The 26,198-nt window shown below is 42.0% G+C and overlaps 3 protein-coding genes across 5 annotated transcripts in view; all 3 read left to right on the top strand.

Annotated features, from left to right (window-relative positions):
* LOC130700110 (zinc finger protein 503-like) overlaps positions 1 to 9,488 on the top strand; it is a 34,818-nt gene extending 25,330 nt beyond the window's left edge. The window contains exons 1-2 of one of the 2 annotated variants that reach the window (XM_057522118.2): positions 6,606 to 6,921; positions 7,263 to 9,488. In XM_057522118.2, coding sequence (XP_057378101.1) covers positions 6,853 to 6,921; positions 7,263 to 9,329 — 2,136 coding nt within the window. In that variant the 5' untranslated portion in view covers positions 6,606 to 6,852 and the 3' untranslated portion in view covers positions 9,330 to 9,488. Of the gene's footprint in view, positions 1 to 6,605; positions 6,922 to 7,262 lie in introns of those variants that run through there. The other variant, XM_059496645.1, reaches the window with a different exon arrangement.
* Positions 9,489 to 20,362: 10,874 nt separating this feature from the next.
* LOC130700108 (bromodomain and WD repeat-containing protein 3-like) lies at positions 20,363 to 24,122 on the top strand. 2 transcript variants are annotated; one of them, XM_057522115.2, is made up of 8 exons: positions 20,363 to 20,466; positions 20,645 to 20,939; positions 21,020 to 21,109; positions 21,169 to 21,540; positions 21,652 to 21,797; positions 21,859 to 22,127; positions 22,224 to 22,917; positions 22,982 to 24,122. In XM_057522115.2, exons 2-8 carry the CDS (start codon positions 20,651 to 20,653, stop codon positions 23,960 to 23,962), a joined length of 2,841 nt encoding a protein of 946 aa, XP_057378098.1. In that variant the 5' UTR covers positions 20,363 to 20,466; positions 20,645 to 20,650; the 3' UTR covers positions 23,963 to 24,122. The 2 variants fall into 2 exon arrangements, with proteins under 2 accessions (XP_057378098.1, XP_057378099.1); XM_057522116.2 differs by having other exon boundaries at positions 20,373 to 20,403.
* Positions 24,123 to 24,367: 245 nt separating this feature from the next.
* LOC130700120 (uncharacterized) lies at positions 24,368 to 25,884 on the top strand. Its single transcript, XM_057522133.2, has 4 exons — positions 24,368 to 24,722; positions 24,782 to 24,903; positions 24,959 to 25,090; positions 25,155 to 25,884. Exons 1-4 carry the CDS (start codon positions 24,413 to 24,415, stop codon positions 25,809 to 25,811), a joined length of 1,221 nt encoding a protein of 406 aa, XP_057378116.1. The 5' UTR covers positions 24,368 to 24,412; the 3' UTR covers positions 25,812 to 25,884.
* Positions 25,885 to 26,198: the final 314 nt, after the last annotated feature.

Here is a 26,198-nt window from a genome sequence, read left to right as displayed (position 1 = left end):
GTAGCTGATTTATTTGCCAGTTGTGGTTTCCTTCCTTTTTTCTTTTTTCTTTTTTTTTTTGCCTTTTTTTTTTTGCCTTTTTGATGGATGGCCATTGTTTTCTTTCGAGAAAAAAAAAAAATCCAAGGCGTCTACGTGTGGGGGGGGGTGAGGGGGACGACGACTGGGATGATGTAAAGAAAGAAACAAGAAAAGTGACAACTGAAAAAAAAAAAAAAAGAAGGGCCAAGACGGATGAGGCTTTTGCTCTTTTCACGTCTAATATATTGTATTATAAATAGGTATATGAGACGTCAGCTAGGCTATTCATCTTCATCTTGACGCGCACCAAAGTCACGAATTTCCTCCCGTCTTCTTCTTTTATTTTATTTTATTTTGAAACAAAATCGCTCGTTTTGACCCTTTTCTTGTCAACTTTTTGTAGCTCGCATATTTTATTTCTTTATTTCTTTTTTTTTTTTTTTTGTTTTTTTTTATTGATCCGCAAAAACGTCGAGTAGAGCGCGGCGCACCACAAGTCGTTTTTATGATGAGCTCATTTATCAGTCGCTGTGGCTGTTGAACGCGCAAGTTCAACATCCATCTTTGTCACGGCTTTTTTTTCCATTATTATCTCATCGCGTGTGCTGCTCCTTCACTTGCGCCATCTACTTTTATTTGGTTGATTATTTTTTTTTTTTTTTTGGGAGGGGTGGTGGTCTTTGGAACAAGACAGGCTGTATAGTGAAGGACCGGTTAGGTTTGTTGTACAGGACAACACGCTCCAAACGCTCAACCTATTGTGGAACAAGAGATGCATTTTTGATAGGAGAATGATGCAATGAACAATGACTCGTTTGAGCAAGTCTCGTCACACTTTTGTTTTGTTTTAAATGAAAAAGAAACTGGATTAAAAAGATAATTGGCAAGATTTTGTTTTTTTTAAAAAAAAAAAAAAAAAAAAGAAATTCATGATGGCCGGCAATGAGCGACAGGCATGTCCATGTAGAGCAAACAGCTGTGAATCAATGTCTTTTCCATTGTCGGTCGATCGACACACACACATCAAAAAGAAAGAAAAGGAACGAGGGAATGCGTTCATCGTTTCGACTTGATTTGAATGTTGTCTTTTCGGATAACGACGGCAATGACCAAGGCCATTATGCATTCACGACGTGTATCGTCCCGAAAGGATATTTTCTTTTGTTTTTCATTGATTTGAGGACGGGACAGATTTTTGCTCCCTTTTGGCTACTGGACTGTAGAAAAGCGAGAGACTCTCTTTTGAAAAGAGAGTTGGAAAAAGAAAAAAAAAAGAAAACAATACACAAGGAGCAGCTGACGAGGAGAGATGGATCGATGGTGTCTGTCTCTATCCGGCCAGATATCCATCGTGCATAGAGAAGAAAAGAAGAAGAAGAAGAAGAAGAAGGGAGAACAAGTCTGATGACGGCGGCCTCCTCTCGCTGTCTTCTCATTTCCATCGCGTCCATCCATCTTCTTTGCCTTCTACTTTTTTCTTTTTCCCGTTTTTTTTTTTTTTTTTTTTTTTTTTTTTTTTTTTTCGTTTTTGTTTCTGGCTGTCATGTGACGAACCTCGCCGCGTTTTCTTTCTTCCTCGGCCAATGATGAAACAGACAGTCACACACGCACACACACACACACACACACACACACACAAGATGGATGAGTCTTGGTGTGTGTTGTTTTTTTTTTTTTATTCTTCTTGCTGTTGTTGTTGTTGTTGTTGTTGTTCTATAGGAAAGGGCGCCGTGACTTTTTCTTGCCATTGAGTCACGGAATTCTCCATCACCATCCATCACTCGGTCCATCTACCAAATTCGTAGTGTGTGTCTTTGAAGCCGCCCCTTGCCCGGCTGCAACGCCATTTCTTTTTGGCTTTTTGCTTCGTACAGTGGCCAATTTCTGCCCAATTGTTTGTGTCATTTTGATTACTCGAATGAGAAGAAAATCCCATTCTTTTTCTAATTCATTTATCGTAGCAGCTCCGACCTGAATTCATGTCTCAGCCTTAAATTAAAACAAAAACGAAAAAACAAAACAAAACAAAAAAATGTATCGAACCGGATTTTGTTGTGTTGTCAGTTGAGACTCATTCGTCTGCGTCAAGTCTGTACGAGTCGTGGATAAATGTAAATAAGAAACAAACAAAAAAAAAAAAAAAAAAAAAGGTCGATTCGTCTTGTGAGACGTTTGGGCAAAAAGAGGGAACCGTTTCTTTCCTTCTTTCTTCCACATTTCCAAAGAAATCAACAAAATTGAGGTGATTTCTTGATTTTCAATCCATCATCGCGCATGATTGGTGATGATTATTGGCGTGATTTCCTCCTCCCACTCTTCCCTTTCCAGTCAACAACAAAAAAAAAAGAAATTTTTTGAAAAGGAAAAGAAATTTAAAAAAAAAATTGAGGGGGGAAAAAGGGTCGGGCCGAAAAGAAATGGCCGAAAGGCAACACATTAAGCTGTCAGCGGTGGCATGATTTATCGACACCCCTCCAATGGCTGACTCTCTCTATTCGGTACGAAGCTCGCAGAGAAGACGAATGATTTAAACGAAAAAAAAAAAAAAAGCCAAGAAGAAGAAGAAGAAGAAGAAAAAAAAAAAAAGGGAGGTGGAAATCGACGACGGCTTAATAACAGAGTGTGTCAGGTCCAAGCTAGTCATTAACCTTGATGGCCCCTTTCCACTGCTATCGCCCTAACGTGAACATGACAAACGACGGCCAACGCGCGCACCCATTTTCTTCAACTCTTGCAATGAGAAACGGACATTTTTTTTTTTTTTTTCTTTCTTTTTTTCTTTTTTTCTTTTTTTCTTTTTTTCTTTTTTCCTGAAAAGACCGGCCAAAAAGGGCCTTGTTTATAGAAAAAAAAAAAAATTATGTTCCTTTTTGCCCCACAAGCAGCGAGGTGGTGTAGTAGTGGAACGACTTGTCATCCCCCCCCCCCCCCCATAAAAAAGAAGAAGAAGAAGAAGAAGAAGAAGAAAGAGATAGAAGAGACAGGCGATCCATCAAGTTGTGTGCGTGGATGGGACGGCCAGTTGTTGTTTATATATATAGAGAGAGAGAGTTGGACGAACTACTCTTTGCCATCGTGTCTCTTTTTGTGTGTGTGTGAGTGTGTGTGAGTGTGTGTGAGTGTGTGTGTGTGTGTGTGTGTGTGTGTGTGTGTGTGTGTGTGTGTGTGTGTGTGTGTGTGTGTGTGTGTGTGTGTGTGAGGGAGAGAGAGAGAGAGAGAACGAGAGAGAGAGAGAGAGAGAGAACCCGGGCAACAAGAACGAACCTCGATGATGTATGACTTGTCTAGAGGAAATGGACGTGGCACAAATGGACAAGATGGATTGTGTTGGCGGCAAAACTATTGCCAAACACACACACAGAAATCATTCCGCTTTTGGTTGGCTATTTGGCTATTGGAGAACCAGGCCAGAGAAATGACTAGCCTACTACACTTTGTTGTTGTGGCCGTGGTCAGTTGCACGTCCATCAAAAGCCAATTTTTCTTTTGACTTTTCTTTCGCTGCACTTGTAAACGATTGCGTTTGTGTTGCACCTCTTTTTTGACTATTGTCCGCCTCTTGATGGACTGCCAAGAGTCGTCCACCAAACGACGACGAGTGGAGTGCATGTTGTTGGTGAGTGGGAGACAAGTGGATGTTGATGATGACGACGACGACGACGACGACGACGCTTTGCTGCATCATCGCCTCTATCCTTCACATTTCTCGTTCGTTTTTCTCCCCTGTTCTCTACACGCTCGGCTTTATTTTTGCTGACGTGAAGATGACGGATGAGTTTGTAGTGCAACAACAATAACAACAAGTCTCGTTTGCTTAGTCGTTTTTCATTTTTTTTTTTTTTTCTTTTTCTTTTTCTTTTTCTTTTTGGCCGACTGCCTTTCGCCTCTTTTTCTCTTCGTAGAAAAGACGATGGAGCCGAAATGTAAAGAAGGAAAAACGTCTTGACAGGCAAGCGGACGGGACAGACCCATTTGGTGTCTGACAATGTCGACAGCAGCCAATCAGTCCCGCGTCATTTCTCCTCTCCATTTGGCAATTGTTTTTTTTTTTTTTTTTTTTCTTTTTTTTTTTTTCTTTTTTTTTTTCAAACAGTTTGCCGACTAGCCGAAATCCAATGCGCTAGATTCAAAAGGAAACGTTGGTAGTTGTTTGCAATCGAACAAGGACGTCTTTCTATTTATATATTTATATGTATATATATATATATCTGCACACACACACACACACACACGTACTATATAGCCTCTAAATAAAAAAAAAAAAAAAAAAAAAAAAAATCTAAATTTATGGGTTTCTTTGGTCGTCGGTGGCGGCGGCGGTGGCGGAGGCCATTGGCGCTGAAAGAGAGAAACAGGCAACCGGGGGCCATCTGCGGCGGGCATTAACGACGTGGCGACGGAAAGACAGCAGTCTGTTCCTCCCCTTTTAAAAAGAAAAGCCAGTCCTCGTATACTTGTGTGTACGTTTTGCGCCAGCCAGAGCCTATAGAAGAAGTTTGAGGGTTTTTTTTTTTTTTTTTTTGTTTTTTTTTTTTTTTTTGGCTTGTGATGACGGCAGGAGGGGGGGGGGGGGGGTGGTTCTGGCGGATGTGTCGATATGACGTCGCACGTTTTGAAAAGAAGCCGGCGACTCTTTTTCTTTTTTTTTTTGCTTCTGTTTACCTTTTTTTTTTTTTTTTTTTTTTTTTGATTTTTTTCGAGTCCCGTTTCCTCTGACGCTTGGAGATAAGCACCCTTGCTCTCCATTTTGTGTGTGTGTATATCTGCTGTTGGTTGGGTGAAAGAGAAACGTCACGTTCGACTAGCAGCCGTCGATTCCAATCAGCAGGCCACATTCTTTGGTTGTTCTTCGTCCGTCTTCCCCAATGGCTGCGCAGGCCAGATAGCCGAGAATGACGTGCCGCCCAAACCGAATCGAGAAGGAGAAGAAGAAAGAAAAAAAAAAAACAAAACAAAAAGAAAGAACATGGAAAAAAAAAGACAAGGCGATCGATCAAGAGGCGAAACCGATTCATCATTGGAGACTTGTTGCCCTGTCGCTTCAGGGCCGCTCTTGCTCTCTGCTTGTCCGTTCTCTCGTACACGGGTTTATAACCCATACAGCTCTCTCTCTCTCTCTCTCTCTCTCTCTCTCTCTCTCTCTCTCTCTCTCTCTCTCTCTCTCTGTCTGTCTGTCTGTCTGTCTGTACTTTGGGTGTGCGGCTACAATTTGGCAAACCGGCGGCGGTAGGAGCAGTAGGTGGTACGGCTACGGCTTGAGAGCAACGCGTGTTATCGAGAAAGCGTAGAGAGCGGCCAAAGAGAGCCAACGACAAAAGCGTAAGGAAGCGCAAGAAAGAAGAATGATCGTCATGATCATCATCAGTCATGGCGCCTTTGACATTTGGTCGTGTCCCGTCTTTTTCTTTTTCTTTTTTTTTTCGTTCTTTCGTAGTTGATGATGTTACCCCACCCTGCCGAGACTCCCGTCATTGCTACCACCACCACCACCACCGCTTTTTCTTTCTTTTTTTTTTTTTTTTGTCCATCCATTTCAGCAAAGCCCTTTATCCCAACACTCGGTTTTGGAAAAAAAAAAAAAAAAAAAAAAAAAAAAAAGAAAAAAGAAAAGAGATGCTTGTCCGGCTCGGTCGGACATGATGAATGATGAAGCGCTTCTCTACATTTTTCTTTTTGTTTTGTTTATTTCATCCATCAGCATGTCTACTTGTATCGTTCGCTCATTATTGTTGGCTGTTGGACAACCACCGCCCTTTTTCCTATGCGCTAGCATTTCGCTTTATCGCAAACCGTTTACTTAACGTTTCAATTGAAAACATTTATTAGGCGAAAAATTGGTAATGGCCTTTTTAAAGTTGTGAATCGGAATGCTTCACATCAAAAAATGAATGAAAAGAGAGAGGGAAAAAAAAGACAAAAAAAAAAAAAAAAATGATTGTGGTCAACGAAGCGGACGTTGGCCATCATAAGCCAGAAAGGGGAGAAAAGAAAAATGAAAGATGGAGCTCATCCATCTCGGGACGTAATGATCAGCTGACACAAGGCCAAGAGCAAACGAGAGGCAAGTTTTGGCGTGCAAAGAACAGGGGCCCCGCCAGCGAAACGTCGACACACACACACACACATGCACAGCCAGGCAAAGAAAAAAAAACAAAAAAACCAAAAAACAAAAAAAAGACAGAGTGTGTGTAGGTATAAAGGCAAATCACAGCGGCGGGCCAGCAGCGGCTTGTCATCAATCGAATCTTGCTAGTCGAGAAATATAGATCTAAAGAGCGCGCATGGGGGACGTCCCTCTTCAATAATAACCATAAAAAAAAAAAAAAAGAAGAAAGAAAGAAATGGATGTGAAAAGATGGCTATTCTTTTTCCCTCTTCCTCTTTTATATATATATATATATATATATATTTTTTTTTTTTTTATGATTATGATTCGATCGGGGCTATACGCCGCCGCCACACGGACGCAAACAGTAGCAACTTTGTAAAGGGAAAAAAGAGAAAAAAAAAAAAAAGAAAGAAAGAAGGTGGGGGGGGGGGGGGAGGAATGGGCCCACATCTGACGATGGCTGGTCGATTCGAGTTTCAGTTGCTTTTGGAGCTCGGTCCTAGACGGACGTGTACGACATTTCTCTTCGGTCGTTTTGCATTGTGTTTAGACATTTTCTCTCTGTTTCACTTGTTGTGTTTGGGGACACGTGTCTCGTTTTTCTTGTCTTGTTGTTCTTTTCGTCTTGGTGAGGCTGCCATCGTTTCTCCCTTGGTAACTTGTGCTTCCAGTGGTTTTGAAACGTCGAAAAAAAAATAAAAATAAAAAGAAAAACAAAAGAAATGTTATCGTCGAACGGCAATCCTTTTTTAAGAGCGGAATACCTCAACCCACCGCCGGCCACCAATACGGTACACATCTTTGCCTTTGATCACTCACATCGTAGCTCAGCTTTTTTTTTTTTTTTTTTTTTTCATTGAATTTCGTATAAAGAACTAGAATTTGACCGTTTCAAAAAAAAAAAAAAAAAAAAAACGAATACTAAAAAAAAGAATAGTCCGAATGAGCTGTCGCACGCACTAATGCAATCGCGTGATTCGTCACATGACGTTCAATCGCCTTCCAGAACGATCCGGTTTTTCCTTTTTTCTTCCTTTGGCCCACACACACACACACACACACACACACACACACACACACACACACACACAGAGAGAGAGAGAGAAAAAGCTAACGCCGTTCGCATTTTCAGATGGATTCGAAAAAGAGTCCACTGGCTTTACTGGCGCAGACGTGCAGCCAAATCGGCGCTGACCCGACGCCAACGACGGCAACCAAAACGACGACGACCACGACGACGTGCAATGCGTCGGTGGTGGAATCACGCAAGAAATCGGCCAGCGAATGTTCGCCGCACGACAAGAGGGACAGTGTCGGGTCGATGGTGCCGACGACAGAAGCCAACAACAACAACAACGGCGTCCAGCAGCAAGAGCAACGGCCAGCCTCGTCGCCCACCAACGCAGCCACGACGCAGCTCAAAGCCACCACGGCCAAAAAGACGTCTGACGTCTCGGCCAACAACAATCGACTGACGCCGACGGATCGCCGATCGAAAAGCACGTCACCTAAAAATCGATCGTCGGTCCATTCACAGCCATCGGCCGTGGATCATCCGGCGGCGGCCACGGCATCGGCTGCATTCGTCAATCCTCTGCTGCTCGTCAGCCCATCTCAACAGCAATTGGCTGGCGGCAATCATCCGTCGCCACATCACCACCATCAGCTCATGATGGCCGCAGCGTTGGCTCACGGATCGTCGGATGCGTCTGCTTCGTCGGCCGCTGCAGCCGCCATGTCGCTGGCCAACAGTTACAAATCGCTGATGGCCGCCTCTGCTGGAATGGCTTACGGCGGCCACCACCACCACCAGAAGCAGCAGCACCCCCAGCAGCAGCAGCACCACCAGCAGCAGCAGCAGCAGCACCGCCACCACCACCCGTCGCTGAGTCCTTATCCGCATTCTGCGTACTCGCCTCACCATGCGTCTGTGGCTGGTGCCAGCGCCGGTTACGGTCCGCCTCATCCGTCAGCGCTCGATTTCGGCGCCTACGCCAACGCCTTGAATGCGGCCGCCGTTGCCAAATCGACTTCTGCTGCCTCTAGTGGAAATGCTTTCATTCCCACTTCAGCCGCCACGGCTGCCATGATGAATGGCTATTTGGCCAGTCAAGTTCATCCGGCCTACTCTGTCGCCGCTCTCCAACAAGCCATGCATCAACAACAGCACTACGGCAACGCTGCTGCTGCTGCTGCTGCTGCTGCTGCTCCACCACCTCCACCTCCACCAACTCGATTGCCATCTTCTTCTTCTTCTTCAGCTGCTGGACTAGTTCAATCCAAACCGACCAATAGCAATGCAGATGCGGCGTGTCGAGATCCCTATTGCACCGGATGCCCGGCTAGCGGTGTCGCCGCATCGTCTTCTGCTGCTGGCCAAATTCACATGGTGTGCACAGTCGGATGCGCTTTGTCCGTCCCGTGTGACCACATCAAAGTGCCGATCGCCGCACATCACCTGCAAATGCTATCGGCTCCAGGGGCATCGAGTCCCGGATCGGCCAATGGCCAACCGCCTCCCTCTTCGCCTCATCAAAACAACAACAACAGCAGCAGCAGCAGCAGCAGCAACAACAACCGGCCCTACATTTGCAATTGGATTGTGGCCGATAATTATTGCGGCAAAAGGTTCGCCTCTTCCGACGATCTCCTCCAACATTTGCGCACGCACACCAATTTATCCAGCGCTGGCGCTGCTACTGCACCGCCGTCCGAATCGCTTTCAACCTCGTCGGCCACTGGATTCGCTCATCCGTCGTCGATGATGCGCGCAGCCTATCCCACTCCGCCGCTCAGCCCGTTGTCAGCCGCCCGTTACCATCCGTACGGCAAAGCCAACCCGTCGACGACGACGACGACGACGACGATGAGTGCCACGTCGTTAGTAGCACCTCCGCAGCCTGGCGCTTACCCATCGGCGTCTGGACTCTTCCATCCGGGCATGGCGGCAGCCATGGCGGCCATGGCTGCGGCCGGATCTGCGGGACCTTACGGTGCAGTGCCTCCTCCTCCATCGGCTGCTGCTGCTGCTGCTGCTGCTGCTGCTGCTCACCTGTTTCACATGAACCCGGCCCTAGCTCCCTATTACTCTCACTTGTCTCTCTTTGGCCATCAGACGAACAATCAAGCGTCAACGCGACACGTGCCCGGCTTAGGTCCAGCACCTTTAGGAGGAGCTGGACTAGGAGGGCAGCCTTAGAATTTTTTTTCTTTTTTCTTCTTATTAAAAAAGGACAAGACTTGAAACACGTGCAATAATAAAAGTATCGAAATCAAAATGAGAGAGTGGGGGGTGTGTGGTGTGGCTGGCCGAATGTACATAGACAGCGATATAAATAGAAATGGTCTTGTTAGTTTACACGTGCGTTTTTGTCTTTTTTTTTCGTGTATAGAATCTCCGTGTTGTATTGGCCCTAGCCTCGCCCACCTTTCTTTTGTTGAAAAACCTTCTGCTTTGACAGAAGAATAAAAAGTGCCCCTGTTTTATTTGTTTGTAATATCATCCAAAATAAACGCCACCGCACTGCGTCTAACAAAAAGGGCATATCGATTCGTACTCCCGAACGACACAAGTAGGCCAATTTTTTTTTTTTTTTTTTTTTTTTTTTTTTTTTTTTTTTGATTGATTGAATTTCACTCTTTGTTGTTGTTGTTGTTGTTGTTGTCTGTTTTAGCCATTTGAACGTTGCAACTTTTTTTTTTGAATGGCCAATGAAAAATGGCGTTTGATGCATTATTGATTTGGCCTTTATTTTTTCTTTTTTTGGTTTCCAGTTGGGTTTTGTTGTTGCGCCAATCGGGCAGCAAAAAAGTCACGGACGGCATTTCGTGTACCTTGTAATAATAATCATCGTCAGAAGACTAGTAGTCATCATAACAATAATAATCATAATCATAACAGTAATGATAGTGAGGAGGAGGCGGGGGGGGGGGGGTGAGATGTTGGGCCAAAAGTACAGACAGAGCAATACGTATACGATGTGAAGAAGAAACGAAAAGCCTTGAGCAACAGACTCATCACCATTTTCGAATTCTCCTCCCCACCAATCTAGACGGAAAAGAATTTTTTTTTTTTTTTTCTTTTCTTTTCTTTTTTAACTTATATTTATGTTGTTTTATTATTTCTTTTTTCTTATTCTCGCATGCTGATGATCCGGTCCGCGTGTGTGTGTGTGTGTGTGTGTAATAAACGGCCGGAAAAGGGCGGTGGAGGGGGGTTAGATGGCGTTGGTTGTTTATGGCTGGCGGCCATCATCATTTGCTGGGCAACAACAACAACAACTCGGGAAAAAAAAAAAAAGAAAAAAGAGGGACGGCTTGCATCATCACTTCTTGTTTTTTGACAACCTGTGATCACCACAAACACATCACCAGGTGAACGGCAGCTATGGTTATGTGTCTGTGTAGTTGATGGATCGTTCATTCTTCTCTCTTTCTCTCTGCCCCGTTGTGTGTGTGTGTGCCATTAGTGTGCAGAGAGCTGTGGCCTTTTTTTTTTTTTCCTCTTATTTTTTTAAGGTTGTCGGATCTTTTGCGTTGAAACAAAACAACAACAAAAAAACAACTCACACAGACCCGATGATTAAGCTGCCGCTAATTAGGGAGAGAAGGGCCAATAATGGAGTCGAAGAAACGAGATGATGGCTTTCTGGTAAAGCCCCAAATCGCCAACGGCCATCTTCTTCTTCTTTGTTTGGTTCTTCTTTTTTTTTTTTTTTTTGTGTTGGGTTTCTCACCTTGTTGCACAGCTGATCGTTTTTTTTTTTTTTTGTTTTCCCGGTTAATATATAGAACCTTTTTCCAAATGATGTGTGGATGCGGACGTCTTTTAACAAAATAAAAATGAGCAATCAAATGAAAAAAAAAAAAATGGCACACCTACAACTGCGTGTCACAACACAATGTATTCGATCCTGGGCGTCCCACATTGACGCATGTGGCGATTGCCAGCGCGCCGGCATTTCCGACCACGTCGAATGGCGTCGTCAATGGTGTGGTGACTGACTGTAGGCGACGCCTATCCACCGGCGTCATCACACGTTGCCTCTTTACCGTTCGTTCGACACATAGTCGGCCATTGCTATTACATTGTCGTCGTCTTTTCCATATATTTTTCAGCGCTAGTCTAATAGATAGGGAAACCGCACGGCAGACTTGGCCGCGTACTACAAGCCCGCCCGAGAAGATCATCGACATGCAAAGGCAAAAGACATTCTTTATGTTGTTGTGCGCTGGAACGACACGTTGCAGCGCACCAGCACCCAGTACGTGAAAGAAAAAAAAAAAAAAACCTGTTCTTTTCATCAGCCATTATTTATACCTCCCCCTCATTTTGTGTATGTGTGTGTCTCTTCCCCATTTTTATTTCAGAAAACAAGAAAGAAAGAAAGAAAAATGAAATGGGAAAATGAACATTTCGACACTGGTGCGAAGCGCGTTTCGAATTTAAACCAATTTCCGAGACTCGTGTGGTGATCAACTGCCTACCTCAGCTGAATCATACATCTCCCTTTCATTATAAACGCCATTAAATTGTAATGGATTTTTTTTTTTTTTTTTTTCCCCTGTTTTTTTCATAGAAGAAAAACAAAACGAAAAGAAAAAAAAAGCAATTGCAGTTAGTGTCGCTGGCGTAGAAATTTATAGACTTTGCGTGTCTGTCGTCCCATTTCAAAAGTCGCACACACACACACACACACACACATAGAGCCGCGTCATTATTATCATTGCTGCTGCCTTATAGACGTCAACCTTTACTCTGTTTGTTTAACCATGTAGCATAACGCTATTACGGGCCTGGCGTGTCTATTCGCTGCTCGCCTCTACACACCTACCTAGTCTGTAATAACAATCGTCTGTCACGTTGCGCTCTCTTAAATCAGAGCCGTTCAAACTCCACTTGTTCCAGTAAAAAAATGGGCCCTCATTTCCAAGTTGTTTTCCTTTTGTTTTTGTTTGCTCCAATGAACAGCGGTTGCAATCGGCAATCAAATATGATGTTTAGGGATTGTTGGTGTTTTGGGAAGAAGACAGCATCCTTTCTTTTTATGTAATACGGACGTGAGTTATTTTAGCCCCATTGATGATTATCCAACCTAACCTTTTAAGAAAAAATAGATGTTGGGATCAGTCTGTTTATTATAAATCATTTAATATTTCATTCACTTGTTTTTTTGTTTGTTTGTTTGTTTTTTTTTAAATGCTTGTCTTGTTTTGTTTTGTGTTGCGCAACGATGGCGTTTGGAATGGATTGGGAGACGACCCGTCGCCTTCATTTATCATTCAGATCGGCCTCCACTTGTCCATGCGAACGCAGTAGACCGTCTCACATGTGAAAATGTGAAATGATTGGTCGAACAATACGCTGATCTATTTGGAATTGCGGCCGACGGTTCGTCCGGGACATTGTGCTTGTAGATTATGATTAAAATGATTACATAGCGAGATGCCGGTTGCATATCGGTGGTTTGAGCTGCTCCCGCTCTTGCACACTCTATATTTATGGACAAGGAAAAGAAGCAAAAGCTGCTTGTCTATAGATGTATATATTTATTTACATGTATACCTGGTGCGCACACACACACACACACAAGTGCGCTAGTACTATGATTACCAATGATTATTGTAGGTTACACGGATACGGTGCTGCTGCTGCTGCTGCCGTGTTACCACGAGAGGAGCGTAGCCAATGTTTCGTGTCCCGCCCATTTCCCCGCTTCTAATGGTGATGATTTTCAATCATCCATTTCGCCTCTCTCTCTCTCTCTCTCTCTCTCTCTCTCTCTCTCTCTCTCTCTCTCTCTCTCTCTCTCTCTCTCTCTCTCTCTCTCTCTCTCTCTCTCTCTTCCAAACGTTGATTGCTATATAGCTCTTTCTCTACGTCTCCTGGCTCTCCCCAACTCCCCCTTTCCGTGCACGGCCAAAAGCCGACCGACAACACACACACACGTACGTATACATGAAAAGCAATCCATCACTCTAGCAGGAGCAAAACAGGCGAGACGGCAATAACCGATTGGCCTGCTGCTTCGTATAGAAAAAAGACAGAGAGACAGAGAGAATATAAAAAGAGAGCGTGTATACATCATCATCAAAGCGGCCGTGTTCCAGCAGCAGAAATGTGTACGTCATCCATCATGTTTCTCGCCGTTATGTGTGGCAGCTCTCTCTCTCCTTCTCTTGCTTCTACTATACAAGTTTAGTACTTTCCCTTTTTTTTTTTTTTTTTTTTTTTTTTGATTTTCTGTTTCGAAACCGACGTCTTTTCGAGATCCGCTTTTGGCCTTCTTAATAGAGCGCGCACAGAGAAAGAATAAGATTTTTTTTGTTTTGGTTTTTTTCCTTCTAAAGAAAATAGTTTTGAAATTCAATAGGCACTTGATCGCCTACCGCGTGTCTTCTCTTTTATTGCCCTTGTACGTCACGACATCAATTCATTGCCTTTTTCTTTCTTTTTGGTTCTTTTTTTAATGATCTACTTTGTTATTTGACGATTCAATTCACGTAGACGTCGTTTGGCCAGCCCGTCGCCTTACAAGAGACGGACTCGATTTCCCCCTTCTTTTTTTTTTTTTTTTTCATTTGAGAAGAGAGACAAAAAAGGGAAAAAAAAAAAAGAGATAGGAGAGACGCAATCAACCACCCACAGTCACACACAGAAATGAAAGACAATGATATGCCTCCCCCCCCCCCAAAAAAAAGAAAAAATTAAAGATGGAGAACGCGTAGCAGAGCCGGAATGGCATCCTGATAAATCACCTGCCAACACAATGTCGTCTCGCCCGAATTGAAAATGACAGCGCGCCCGACTCTCTTTTTTTTTTTTTTTTCATCACATTCATTTGAATCTTTTACGATTCATTGCTCCAAAAAGAAAATCGCCACTCTGATCAAATAACAACAACAACAACACCAATCACTGATCAGTCAATAATTTAAAAATTCCCCTCCAAATTCAAGTTTTGGAGCAGCGTGTCAGTTGTCGCAATCAAATAGGACAGAGCATGGCCGCAAACAGAGTTCCAGCAACAAGTTTTTTCCTTTTTTTTTTTTTTTTTTTTTATTCTTTATATTCCATCTGGTTTTAATGGCATACCGGTTTGCGCGGTAGCCGCTGTCAAGTCACGTGTCTTTTCTTTTTATTATTATTATTATTCTTACAAGAGAAGAGAGAGAGAGAGAGACAGAGAGAACAAAAAAAAAATAAAATCTGGTTGAGAGATTTCCCTCCTTCTTTTGCTGACTGGACAAGGAATGAAAAAAAACAAAGGAGCAAGCGAGCGGGCAGCGTCCGGACAGGAGAATAATGGAGGGCAGGTCCAGCATTCGTGCCCTGTCTTTCTCTCTACTTGTACAGAAAGCCGCGCGCTTTAATATACAGCAGCAGCACCTGACAGCCGGCCATATGTCTTTCAATCACACGACATTTATCTTCTTTTCCCTCCGTTTTTTTTTTTTTTTTTTTTTTTTTTTACTGCTGCTGTTGTTGTCGTGTCCAGCCAAAAAGGATAACGAAAACCCCCCCCCCCAAAAAAAAAAGAAAACGGGAATAACAGTCGGATTGTTCAAGTCCCCAACGGTGCCGACATGTACGTCACGACGACTTGTTATCATTTCCTTTTAGTTTTTTTTTCTTTTTTTTTGCCCCTCGTTGATGATGGCCCGCGTGCGCTGCATTTTCTCGTTTCGCTTTCATTTCAATTTCAAATTTCCTTCACAAATGTATTCAAAGCCATTCGTCTGTTGCTGTCCCGCCGCTGCCAGCCAAATGGCCAGCGTAAATCAAGTCCAACTGTTTCGTCGGGGAAAAGAAAACATTGGACGCACTTAAAGTAATTTTTTTTTTTTTTTTGGGGGGGGTGGCTAGAGTACGTTTCGTTTTTGCTTTTCGACGTGTGCCAGCTTCTTGTTTACTCGACGTGTATTAATGATTTCGTTCGTTTAGCGTCCGCGTAGACAATGGCCAATGTCGAACGAGCGCTCGCCAAGCCGATTCGAATCAAAAAAAGCCGAACAGACGCTATGTGCTTTTGATTTATTGGCATGCAAATCAGCAATGGTAAAGGTAGAAGGTGCTATGTAATTGATGCCATCGCGAATAATAGAGCAATATGAAATGGACGTTGAAACGCTGTTTAGAGGCGGCCGTCGCCTTGGCTGCGATAAATATGATACATTAGCTGGCGTATTTTATTTATTTCTTGGAAATAAGGAAAAGGAAAAAGGCAGGGCCCAACTAGAAATGATGAAATAGGCGCACAGAGGATAAACCATAACGAGGCTTTATTCACGTACGTAGAGAGAGAGAGAGAGAGAGAGAGAGACATGAGGATGGATTGCTGGCTGTGTTTGTGTGGGCGCTATATACGCCGTGTCGTCTATCCGGCCGTCTATCCGGCGTCTATAAATGGATGGCCATAAAGAATGGTTTATCATTTTGCGAGGCTTTTCTGCGCGCTGCCTCTTCTATCTGCGTGTCTGCTTATATATATGTGAGCAAGTTAAAGCCCTTGGCTGAATTATGGCCCATTTATAACAACTGAGAGAGAAGAGGGGGCCAAAGAATAAAAAAAAGAAAGAAAGAGACGTGTCAGTTGCTATGTGGCGGCGGTTTCCTTTCATATAACAGAGCGCAGCTCATTTTTTGTTTCTCTTGTAAAGAAAAAACGAGTAGAGCCGAGTGCTGCTGCTGCTGCTGCTCGTATAGTCTAGTAGTAGTAGTCGTAGTAGTAGTTGTACATGTGGCATATATAATAGAAGGAAAGCCATTTATCTTTTTCTTGGTTGAGCCGACACCACCCTGCGTGCTCCTTCTCTCTCCCCCCCTCTCTCTCTCTCTCTCTCTCTCCTTATTTTCTTGTTTTTATCGCTGAACCATATCATAAATCAAAATGTTGAAAACTTCCCTTTTTTTTTTTCTTTTTCCTATTTTGAATGGGTTCTGCTGCCCCGTGTACAGCATCTACTTGACTGGAAAAAAAAAAAGAAAAAGGTTTTCCATTTTCTTTTTTTTTCCTATTTATAATGAAATGACCTTTACTCGGTCATTGATCATTTTCTCCGCTCTACCGCCAACAAGCTCAATCGATTTCTCAAGCATCATTTGCTTTACTCTGTGGCCTTCGCCCCCCCCCCCTTTTCTTTTCTTTTTTTTTTTTTTTTCTTTTCTTTTCTAAACGTCTAGTCACTTGAATGTGTAAAACAGGACGACCCCCAGCCGTTTTCCACAGTCATTCCCTCACCTGCTGCATCATTTTCTTCTTCTTCTTCTCCGTCTTTCCTCTGGTAAAAACACATTGCTGTTGACTTGTCAACAATAGAAGCAAACAACCATTCAACTTGACATCATCCATCTTGTTTTTTTTGTTGTTTTTTTTTTTTTTTTTGCTGTTCCAGTTGTTCCTTTTTGGGGGGTAGGCCAACACACTCGATAAATGGGTGTTTTCCCTGTTTTTTCTTTTCTTCTCCATCTATTTGATGTTGGGTCTACCGGGGGAGAAGGCCATTTTCATTCCCCATACTAAAACTATTTGCTTCCGTGCATGTAGAGAGCCCCCGTGATTGATGTTGGAACCTTACCATAACGCTAACTTCGAGTGCTCGTTTCTGAACGAAGCCAAAGATAGAGACGAAAACGTCTGCGAAAATCCAAACGAGGCGATAAAAACGATGATAGAATTCCTCTGGTCGTGTCTATGACATCAATTGACTCTGGGAAATGGAATTTAAAACTAAAAGGAGGCAGTTGTGTGCGGACGTCTTCATCGATCAATTGTCTGGATTGAAAGTTATGATGTTGTGTGTCGTTGCCGCCTATCGAACACGGTGTGTGTGTATATATATATATATATATATATATATTAGAGACACAGGACACAAACTACCATGACTTTTATCCTTAGCCCCCCTCCTGCTGTTGTTGTTATTGAGAAATATAACCTTCTTCCTCTTGTTCAGTGTATAATGTCTCTCTCTCTCTCTATCTATCTATCTATCGAATGGGGGCACACACACACACACACACACAAAAAAAAAAAGGGAAAAGAAGAAGAAGAAGGAACCTGATTATATAAATATACATTATATCGATGGCAGCTGGTTTTTTAATGAGCCAGATTTACGACTTTGTGTCTGTCTGGTGCAGAGACGAAGAACGCATTCTTTTTGGCTCTTGCCGCTTTTTTTTTATTTTTTTCGCCGCTTCTTCAGCCGCTTCTTCGCCCGCCTTCTGTTATTATCTTGCCTCTCTTTTTTTTATCCCCTCTCCCGGTCTCTCTCGGTCCTTCTCTATAAATACAGTCCCCCCCCCCCTCCCCGCCCATCCGCTGCTAGATGTATGTCTATAGAAGAGGACGGCGTCGAGATATATTTATATCATCATATCTAATATATCTATCATAGAATGAGAGAGAGGCAGACAAGACAGCAACTGAGATAATATACAACAACAGCAGCCAACAGGGCACCAGAACCCCAGTATAGGCCATTTGTTACATCTTCATATTATTGGCTCCGTGGGGCGAAGGAGCGCCACCATTTTGGCCGCCGCCTTCCTCCTCCGCACAGACAAGAGGCTCATCCATCTTTCTCCTCATTTTTTTTTTTTTTGGCCCCCCTTCTTTCGATTTGGCTTTCGTGTGTCCTTTCAAAACGGACGAAGAAAATGTCGTTCCATTTATTTCTTGTTCGTTAAACGCGCACGCAAAGAATAAATGCTCACCTATTTACCTCGTGAGCGTCAATTTCGCCTGAAACGATGACGGCCAAATGCAACGATTTTGATACGGAAAAAAACCAAAAATGTCGCACCTTTTTACAAGGTCGCTTCTTCCATTCCAATCATTCCTTTTCAAAAAAAAAGAAAAGAAACAGCTTTTTTTTATTTCTTTTGTTGTGTCGCGCACGCCGAATGTTTATACACCCATTTTCCTATTCAGAAAGCTTCCTTTAAGGAAAAATTTAGGAAAGAAAAAAACAAAAATCAGGTCTTTTTAGCAGCTGTGTGTCACACATTTTTCCTCCAATGTCTTTCTCAACAATTTCCTAGAAAAAAAAAAAAAAAAAAAGACAGAAAAAAGAGAGGCAACGCGCGTCCTTTTGGCCAGTGTGAATTTGCGGGGCCAGATAAAAGAAAATTTATTACACAGACGAACCCCAACCCCCTCCCAAACACATATATATGCGTACAGTATATATACATGTATATATATTTATAGCCGTTGTGTGTGCTGTGCTAAGCGCGCGCGTTTATTCAAACGAAGCCGCTCGCCATTAAAACCTCGTATTATATGACCCTCTCTCTCTTTGACGACTGTATAGGCTTTTGTATATATGAGTGGCTTCTTCCTTGCCGCCTTCATGTTGCCAGCTCTTATCATCCATCCGCCGTTTACGCATTTTTTTTTTTTTTTAAGAAGAATCTATATGTGTATATTGTGCACGCATATAGATGAAATGTTTTGTTTTTCAGGAAGAGTTGCACCGGTTCAAGTGCCTGTTGCTTGTTGCCGCTACGTCCACGACCCAGACACACACACACACACACACACACACACACACACACACACACACAAATGGCCAGTAATGAAATAAGAGAAGCCAGCTCGTCTATGTTTCACTGTCAATGGCGAAAGTGATTGACCAACGCATGACAAATGTGCGCGCAACGTTCGAGCATGTTCGAGATGGAGAGATCCCGTCAGGGTAAAAGAGCAGCGGGAACAATCGCTTCTGGCTGATGATGGGACGCACACAAAGTCATTTACACGCACGTGACCTCCGCTCGAAGCGCAATACATCACTCTGGAAAAGTCTCCGTGTTTACTGGTTTTTTCTTCCTTTTTTTGTTTAATGACAGGTTTTTCTTTCATTTATTACACGACTATTCGTTTCGCCTTCTTTTGTCTACCAGTTGCCGCTTGTACACACCTCACGTTCGTTTCTTTTCTTCGCAGTCTTTTTCGGGCTCGTTTTTATTTTTATGGCCAAGCTTATTTCCCGCAGTTAAAAAAAAAAAAAAAAAAAAAAAAGCCTAAACAAAAAAGAAACGATCCAACAGCGCAACTGTATAACTTGGAAGTGAGTAGCAGCAGCAGCTCAGGTTTGAAACACTGAGCTTTATGTACGCTATTTTCTTTTAGTGCCATGAATTTTTAAGAAAAGAAACGCAACGATGCACTGCTGCCTGAAAATGATAATCTCACGGTATTTAAAGTGTTTAACGGTAATGCGTTACGTATACTATTTTAATATTTATGCTGCCATTCTTAAAAGCTCATCTGCTCAACTGGTTTAGCTGGCTCACCAGGTTCTTGCGTTACGTCCAACTTATAGGTTTGGCTCTTGTCTAACGTTTTTTAAATTGCCAGTAACTAGGGATAAAGCAGCATGTTTTTTTTTTTGTTTTGTTTTTCTTGTCTTTTTGTAATTTTTTTCTAATTTTGAACATCAAACGCCATCTATGGTTGAAAAAAAACGAATCTTGCCTCAAAAATTACACTCATTGAAATTGATTGAATTTCATAGTATATACTCAATATTAAATACTGATGCCGGAAAAATTGTTATTTTGATCCCTAAATCAACGCTTTTTGAAATATACCGAATATTTGTGTTTCATAGCGCAAATGCCGGAACGTACAAGCGCGCCAGTAGGCGATGGCGCCAATACCGTGGGAATTTTGCCTCCAAAATCTTCAAAAAATGACACTCATTGGAATTGATTGAATTTCACAGGATATACTCCGCATTAAATGCTGATGCCGGGAAAATTGTTATTTTGGTCACTAAACCAACGGTTTTTGAAATATATCGAATATCTGTGTTGCATAGCGCAGATGCCGGTAGGAACTAGCGAGCCAGTACGCGATGGCGCAAATACCGTGGGAATTTTGCCTCAAAAACTGTCAAAAAATGACACTCATTGGAATTGATTGAATTTCACAGCATATACTCAATATTGAATGCTGCTTTCGGGAATATTGTCCTTTTTTTTTCATTAAGTCATTCTTTTTTTAAATACACTAATATTTGTGCTGAATTTTGCTACCACTGGCGCGCTAGTTTTTAGACTAATTGTTTGCGATCATAGATGGCGTTTGGCATTTGAAATGTAAAAAATTACAGAAAAACAAGGTTGTTAAATCTATCGTTAGATGGCGATTAAGTACTCCCATCGTTATCGCCAGATGGTTTGCGCGGTGTATTTCATTTCTTGTAAATAGAGTAGGACAAAAATGACACGTGTACATTGTTCAAAATGCGCTGTGATTAGTGTAAATTCTGGAAGTGTAGATCTAATGATAACCTATATTAGAAATTAGACACCACCTTTCCAGGTAATCGCATTAGCTGCTATATCCTTAAACTTTGTGTGCCAATGATGAAGGAAATTTGCTTTTTCGAACAAATACAGTTTAAATTTTGCCTCGTACATCGTGTAGCCCAATTCTGTCGAATGTAGACTGTTGGATTGCATTGTGGACTGAGATTACATGTATATTTTTGTACCATAAGGTAAACATGACCAATGAGTGCTGTATCCCCAACTGCAGCAATGGACAAAAAGGCAGTCCAGTAAAACATACACTGTTCTGGGTTCCTAAAGATTATCAGCAGAGGAAGAAATGGGAAAATATCATACCGAGGAAAGGCCAGTTGAAACAAACACACAGGGTGTGTGCTCTGCACTTCCACGATCAAGATATTATAAAAGGGAAAACGGTTATCATCAACGGCAAAAAAGATTTTTACCAGTGCCACCCAATGCAATGGAAATTAAGAGAAGGTGCAATTCCAAGAATATTCCCTGGTAAATAATGTTAAAAGAAAATAGTCTGAGTGATTGCAAGTTGTAGCTATGTAGAAACTTTATTCTTGTCCTCAAAACAGTGTCAACGTTCGACTACATTTCGCAATCATCTCCGAGATATCATAATATTCCGACGAAATCTCCTCCACCTACAACACCACAAAGCGCTGGTAAAAGAGCGTTGAGTTGTATTTTCTATTTCTCATGACATGACGTGTGGTTTGTGTAGGGCGTAGGTCTACTCGTTCCACTGCAGAAGATGACGCCGGTAGTTCAAAACGAATAAGAATCTATTCGTATGACTTTGAAAATAACTTGTCCGGTCGACTGCCGGAATATGAAGAATCTGATCCAGAAACAAGTGGGTCCTCGTTTTCTTCCGATTATTCCGACTGGACAGCCGAAACTTCAGAAGCACTTTTGGCATCTATCCCGACGAAACATTCTAAGAAAGGGCTTCCTCATTCTTTTCTCGTGAATAGTGATTTGAACCTTACGGTTCCGGAGATATTGCGACCTTCTGATATGAGGACTCCGGTAGTTCCGTGCAGAGCCCCTTACTATCCTCAAATGGGGGACGAGGTTATTTATTTTAGACAAGGTTTGTTTGTGTGACATTTTCTTATCATCATCTTCGAATGAAATCAATCATTTCATTATTTCTGGTTTAAACATTTTTAAAAATTAAACATTTCTGAATCTGGTTTAACAGGCCACGAACTTTACGCCGATGCCATCAATCAGAAAAAGCTCTTGGATCTTCATTCTTCTCTTCCTTGGGCCAATGAACAAGAGGTGGTTAAAATCATTGGCATCAAGTTCGACATAAAGCCACCCAATCGACTCTATTGCTTAAAGGTTAGTTCAACTAAATGCAACGTTTATAGCCCTTAATTGTATTTGGTTCTTGCGTTATTAGCTCCAGCTGCTTGGAAGTGGATCGGGACAAGAAACAAAGTCAGAAATATTAAATGGTTCATCTTTTACCGTAAAATACCACCACGTCGACGGAGTGCCGGATTTCTTGGTTCTAAAGCAACATTATGATTCAGCTATTCTACGCAATTGGCAGCCCGGTGAGCGATTCCACTGCCTGAAAAAGGATTCGTGGCGCGAAGGCCATATAGAGCAACGCGAACCATTTAGCGCCCATTGTCCAAATTCAGTATTTCTCTGCTACTGCGTCAGGTCAGTTGAATTTTTATTTATTTTTTTTTAAATATCGTCTTTTACCAAAACGGACAGTAGAAATTAACGCTACGCATGTTATTTTCATTTTTGAAGATGGGAAAATGGCGAAGTTGAACGATTGAGCCCGTGGGATTTACACGAAATAAAAAAGAAACCAAGAGGCAGGCCCAAGTCCGTCACCAAGAACACTGTACCTACCGAGGATGCCAGCGTTTTGTACAAACCGCAAATCGAAGATTGGCCTCCAGAAGGTAACCGTGACTGTGAATGCGATCGCATCTCGGCCGGCATAAGCAAAATTATGAACCTGTCCGCTGCGAAACATTTCGCTGCTCCAGTCGACCTTGATCGTTACCCTTTATACGTCTTCGTCATTAAATATCCACCCATGGATCTCTCGACCATAAAAGCTCGATTAGACAACCGATTTTATCGGCGTCTAACAGCTGTCCAGTACGACGTTCGCTCCATCTGCTCCAACGCCTTTAAGTTTAACGTACCAAAATCGGACATAGTGCGCAATGCTTCCATTGTGGCAGATTTATGTTTGGAGATGATTCGGAATCGTGATTCTGCTGACGTCATCACAACCGTCTATCAACAGCTCGTTGAAAAGTATGCAACCCGAAATGAAGAATTAGTCGTCGAAAGTGCCATAGTCTCCAACGATGAATATCAGAAACATGACCAAACACAGGCCACCGTCATTTGTTCCAAGAATCGCCTTGACTCGCATTCCAACTTGGAAGAAGAAATTTTACATGAAAACAGGACCTCCAAAACACAAGTATAGACTTGCATTAATCGTTTTTCAGTGGTTCTAATTCTTTAAGGAATCTTTTTATTGCTAGGAGAAAAAAATGTCAGCGTCCATACCAAATGCGGAAGGAGTGCAAGTCACGCCTAGTTCGATAGAGGAAACTCAGTCTAGCGCCTCCAGTCCTTCAGCCAAGAACAAACCGAATCCTGTAGAAAATTCAAACTTTTGCGCATCTTGTTCCGCATTTCCTAGGATTTCTTGCGCTTGTGCGATCGATGTCTCCGCGGAAGACAAGACCCAACTTTTGAATGAAAAACAGCAATTAGACCTCGATGTTGATAATCGTTTCCGGACACTAATGACGACTATAGAACCCGAACTGCGCAAAGAAAAGAAGCTCCTGGCGGAACAAAAGCAAAAAATTATCGCCCTCCGTGCCGCGCTGTCACTACAACGTCACGAAGAGACAAACAGATCCGAAAATCAGTGGCCTGAAGTAATAAAACTGGCGCGTCTAATAGAAGAAAGAGAAAAGATTCATGGCCAAGTAGTACTTCATGAAAACCAAAAACTGACGCAGGAGATGGCTTTCTTGGAGCAACAAATTAATGCTAAAAAACTTCAAATGGAACTGAATTTGCTCGACGTCGATTTAAATCCACAGCAATTTCGGTCAATCGAAAAAAAGCTGCAAGATAGCAAACAGCAAGCAAGGCAGATGGAATTTAATTTAAAACCAGCCAATGACGAGCTGTCACGACTGGAACAAAAAGAAAAAGATATCGATCGTCAAATTTCTGAATTGAAATCCAGCATCAACAATCTGTTGGCTACCATGGAAGTTATGGCAAGCTCAATACAAAACCAAATAACGAACTTGGATACGAAGAAGAAAGATATTGTTTGCAACCTCAAAGAACGCATCCATGCCAGTAGGATGGTGGAATCGAAATTAATCAAAATCTCTTATCAGGAAGCTATTATCGTTAGCCAAAAAAAAGCGGAAGGAAAACTTAACAAATTGGACCGACTCGTTGACGGTCTACTTGAACTCAATGATACCATAGAGTGAACCTTAAAGAATATGTACCTCGTGTTGATTCTACCTCGTTAGGACTAGTATTTAATATTTGAAAAACTAGTGCAACCTCCCATTTCCGGTTGATTTTTGGAGCTGATTATTGTTTTTCTGTCAGTTGCCGCCCTTTTTTTACATTTCTTAATTCAAACATTTGTTCGTGGAAAATGAAGAATTTATGATTGTTCTACGTAATTTGATTTTTCATGTTCGCACAAACTACATATTTTACCCAATAACAAGAGCACAACCTCGCGAAGTCGCGATACATTGCTTACCATTGTTGAATTTAGTGGTGCTCTTGAAAACTGAACTACAGATGGCACTGCCGTTGTATCAACAAAGCAGACAGATTCACAACATCACAAGTTCCTGAACATCGTTTTTCGTGCTAGTATACCAAATTAAAGATAGCGGTATTGCTAAGAAATAGATAGTGCTGAAATGGGTCGTACATGTGACATGGTTGGATGTACAAATTCAAATTATAAAACCAAAGCAATAAGCTATCATAGCCTACCGTCAGACGAACTGTTAAGAGGGAAATGGTTAGATGCCATCAATGCCAATGGAGGATTTCGGCAATCGAAAACGAGAAAGAAAACACACAACTGCGATAATACGTATGTGTGTGGGGTCCATTTCTCAGATGATTGCTATGTTTCAACAGCGAAACAAAAACATTTGAAACCAACAGCTATTCCAACATTCCCACCTGTCGAGAAACGAGGCTGTCACGAAAAAACCAAATCAAGTAACAGCATTTTATATGATTTCTTAAAAATGGTTAAAAAAAAAAATATTTAATTGTAGAGGATCCTGCAGAAGATGACAACTATAGGATAAGTGTAAATCAAATGCAATTACAAATGACATATGAGCTATCTGAAGAAGATTCACCCAAAGTCAAACAAACAGTGAGCACCAAATCAAAGGTATATTAACTACGCTTTTGAATCATTAAGTGCTCATCTTTGAGTTATGCTTCAGATGAAAAAGGTAATTGCCAACAAATCTAAGAAGAGTAGGTCTCCAATCTTGTCAGGTGATTTATCTGATGATATTATCCAACAGTGTAGGAGGAACAGCATGATTACTCATCTAAGTCATAATGATGGAGTGGTATGAGTTGATTTCTGTTTGAACTTAAGTTATCAAAATCACAAACAAGTCTTAATCTTTTTAGCCTATTATGCATCCATTTACATCTGCCACAACCCAGCCTATTGAAATTTCAAGCAACGAAGGGGAGTCTGCCACCACACTTGAACAGCTGGAGAGTGACATCAGCAATGGCTACAGAACACTGGAAACAATTGACCTTTACTTACAGCAGCTTTTCCAAGAAAAGCAAGAATTGGAACATGAAGAGGCATTGATGCGTTTGTTTGATCTAAAGGAGGAGATCCACAGCCAGCTTGTTCATAGAAAACAAGAACAATTGACAAAAGAAATGGCGTGGACAGAAGAACAAGAATCTGTTTATGACCTACAAAGGAATTTGGTGAATGATGATAAAAATGTAGAACATTTAAGGGAAATGGAAAAAATCCTGGCTGAACGAGAGGAGGAAATCAGACAATTGAGACAGTCCACGAATGATGAGATTTGCACCCTAGAAGAGAAACTAAAAAGTATTGAGCGTCGCATTTCGGAATTTAAAGAAAATAGAATATCAAAGTTGGAAGAACTGTTAAGTCAGGAATCAATCTTGCAAATGAAAAAGAAGGACCACATTGAAGATCTCAAGCAAAAAATAGATGCATCTAAAGTACTTGAAATTAAGTTAATCCAACTTAAAGCCAGGGAACGATTACACAGATTAAATTGCCTAACTTTATAGTCCCCATTCTGACAGGATGGATGCCAGTGTCTGCAATCGATTCAAAACTTGAGCCTATTTGCATTGATACACAGCCAAATATACTAATTTTTAACAATGGCTATTGAAAGGTTGTATGATTTCTTTCGTTACGTTAAAAACGAAACTGTTTCGCTATGCTTGCTGATAGAAACTTATCGTTTAATGTTGTAGAACAGTATTTTTTAACATTACATAAATGTAAAAATAAACATAATTTTTTTTCCCGCGGATCTGAGGCTCGATAGACATAGTGTTTTTAAGGCCCTGCTGCTAGAGGGACCCAGCTTACTACTGGAAGGTAATGGCGCCACACGTAAAATGAGTTTTTTAATGGTATTATTAGCCTGCCTATCTACTAACCTGCTA

Source organism: Daphnia carinata, chromosome 8 (assembly GCF_022539665.2).
Source record: "Daphnia carinata strain CSIRO-1 chromosome 8, CSIRO_AGI_Dcar_HiC_V3, whole genome shotgun sequence".
Lineage (NCBI taxonomy): Eukaryota > Metazoa > Arthropoda > Branchiopoda > Diplostraca > Daphniidae > Daphnia > Daphnia carinata.
Note: the sequence above shows the minus strand (reverse complement) of the source record. Positions and strands in the feature narration are given on the sequence as shown.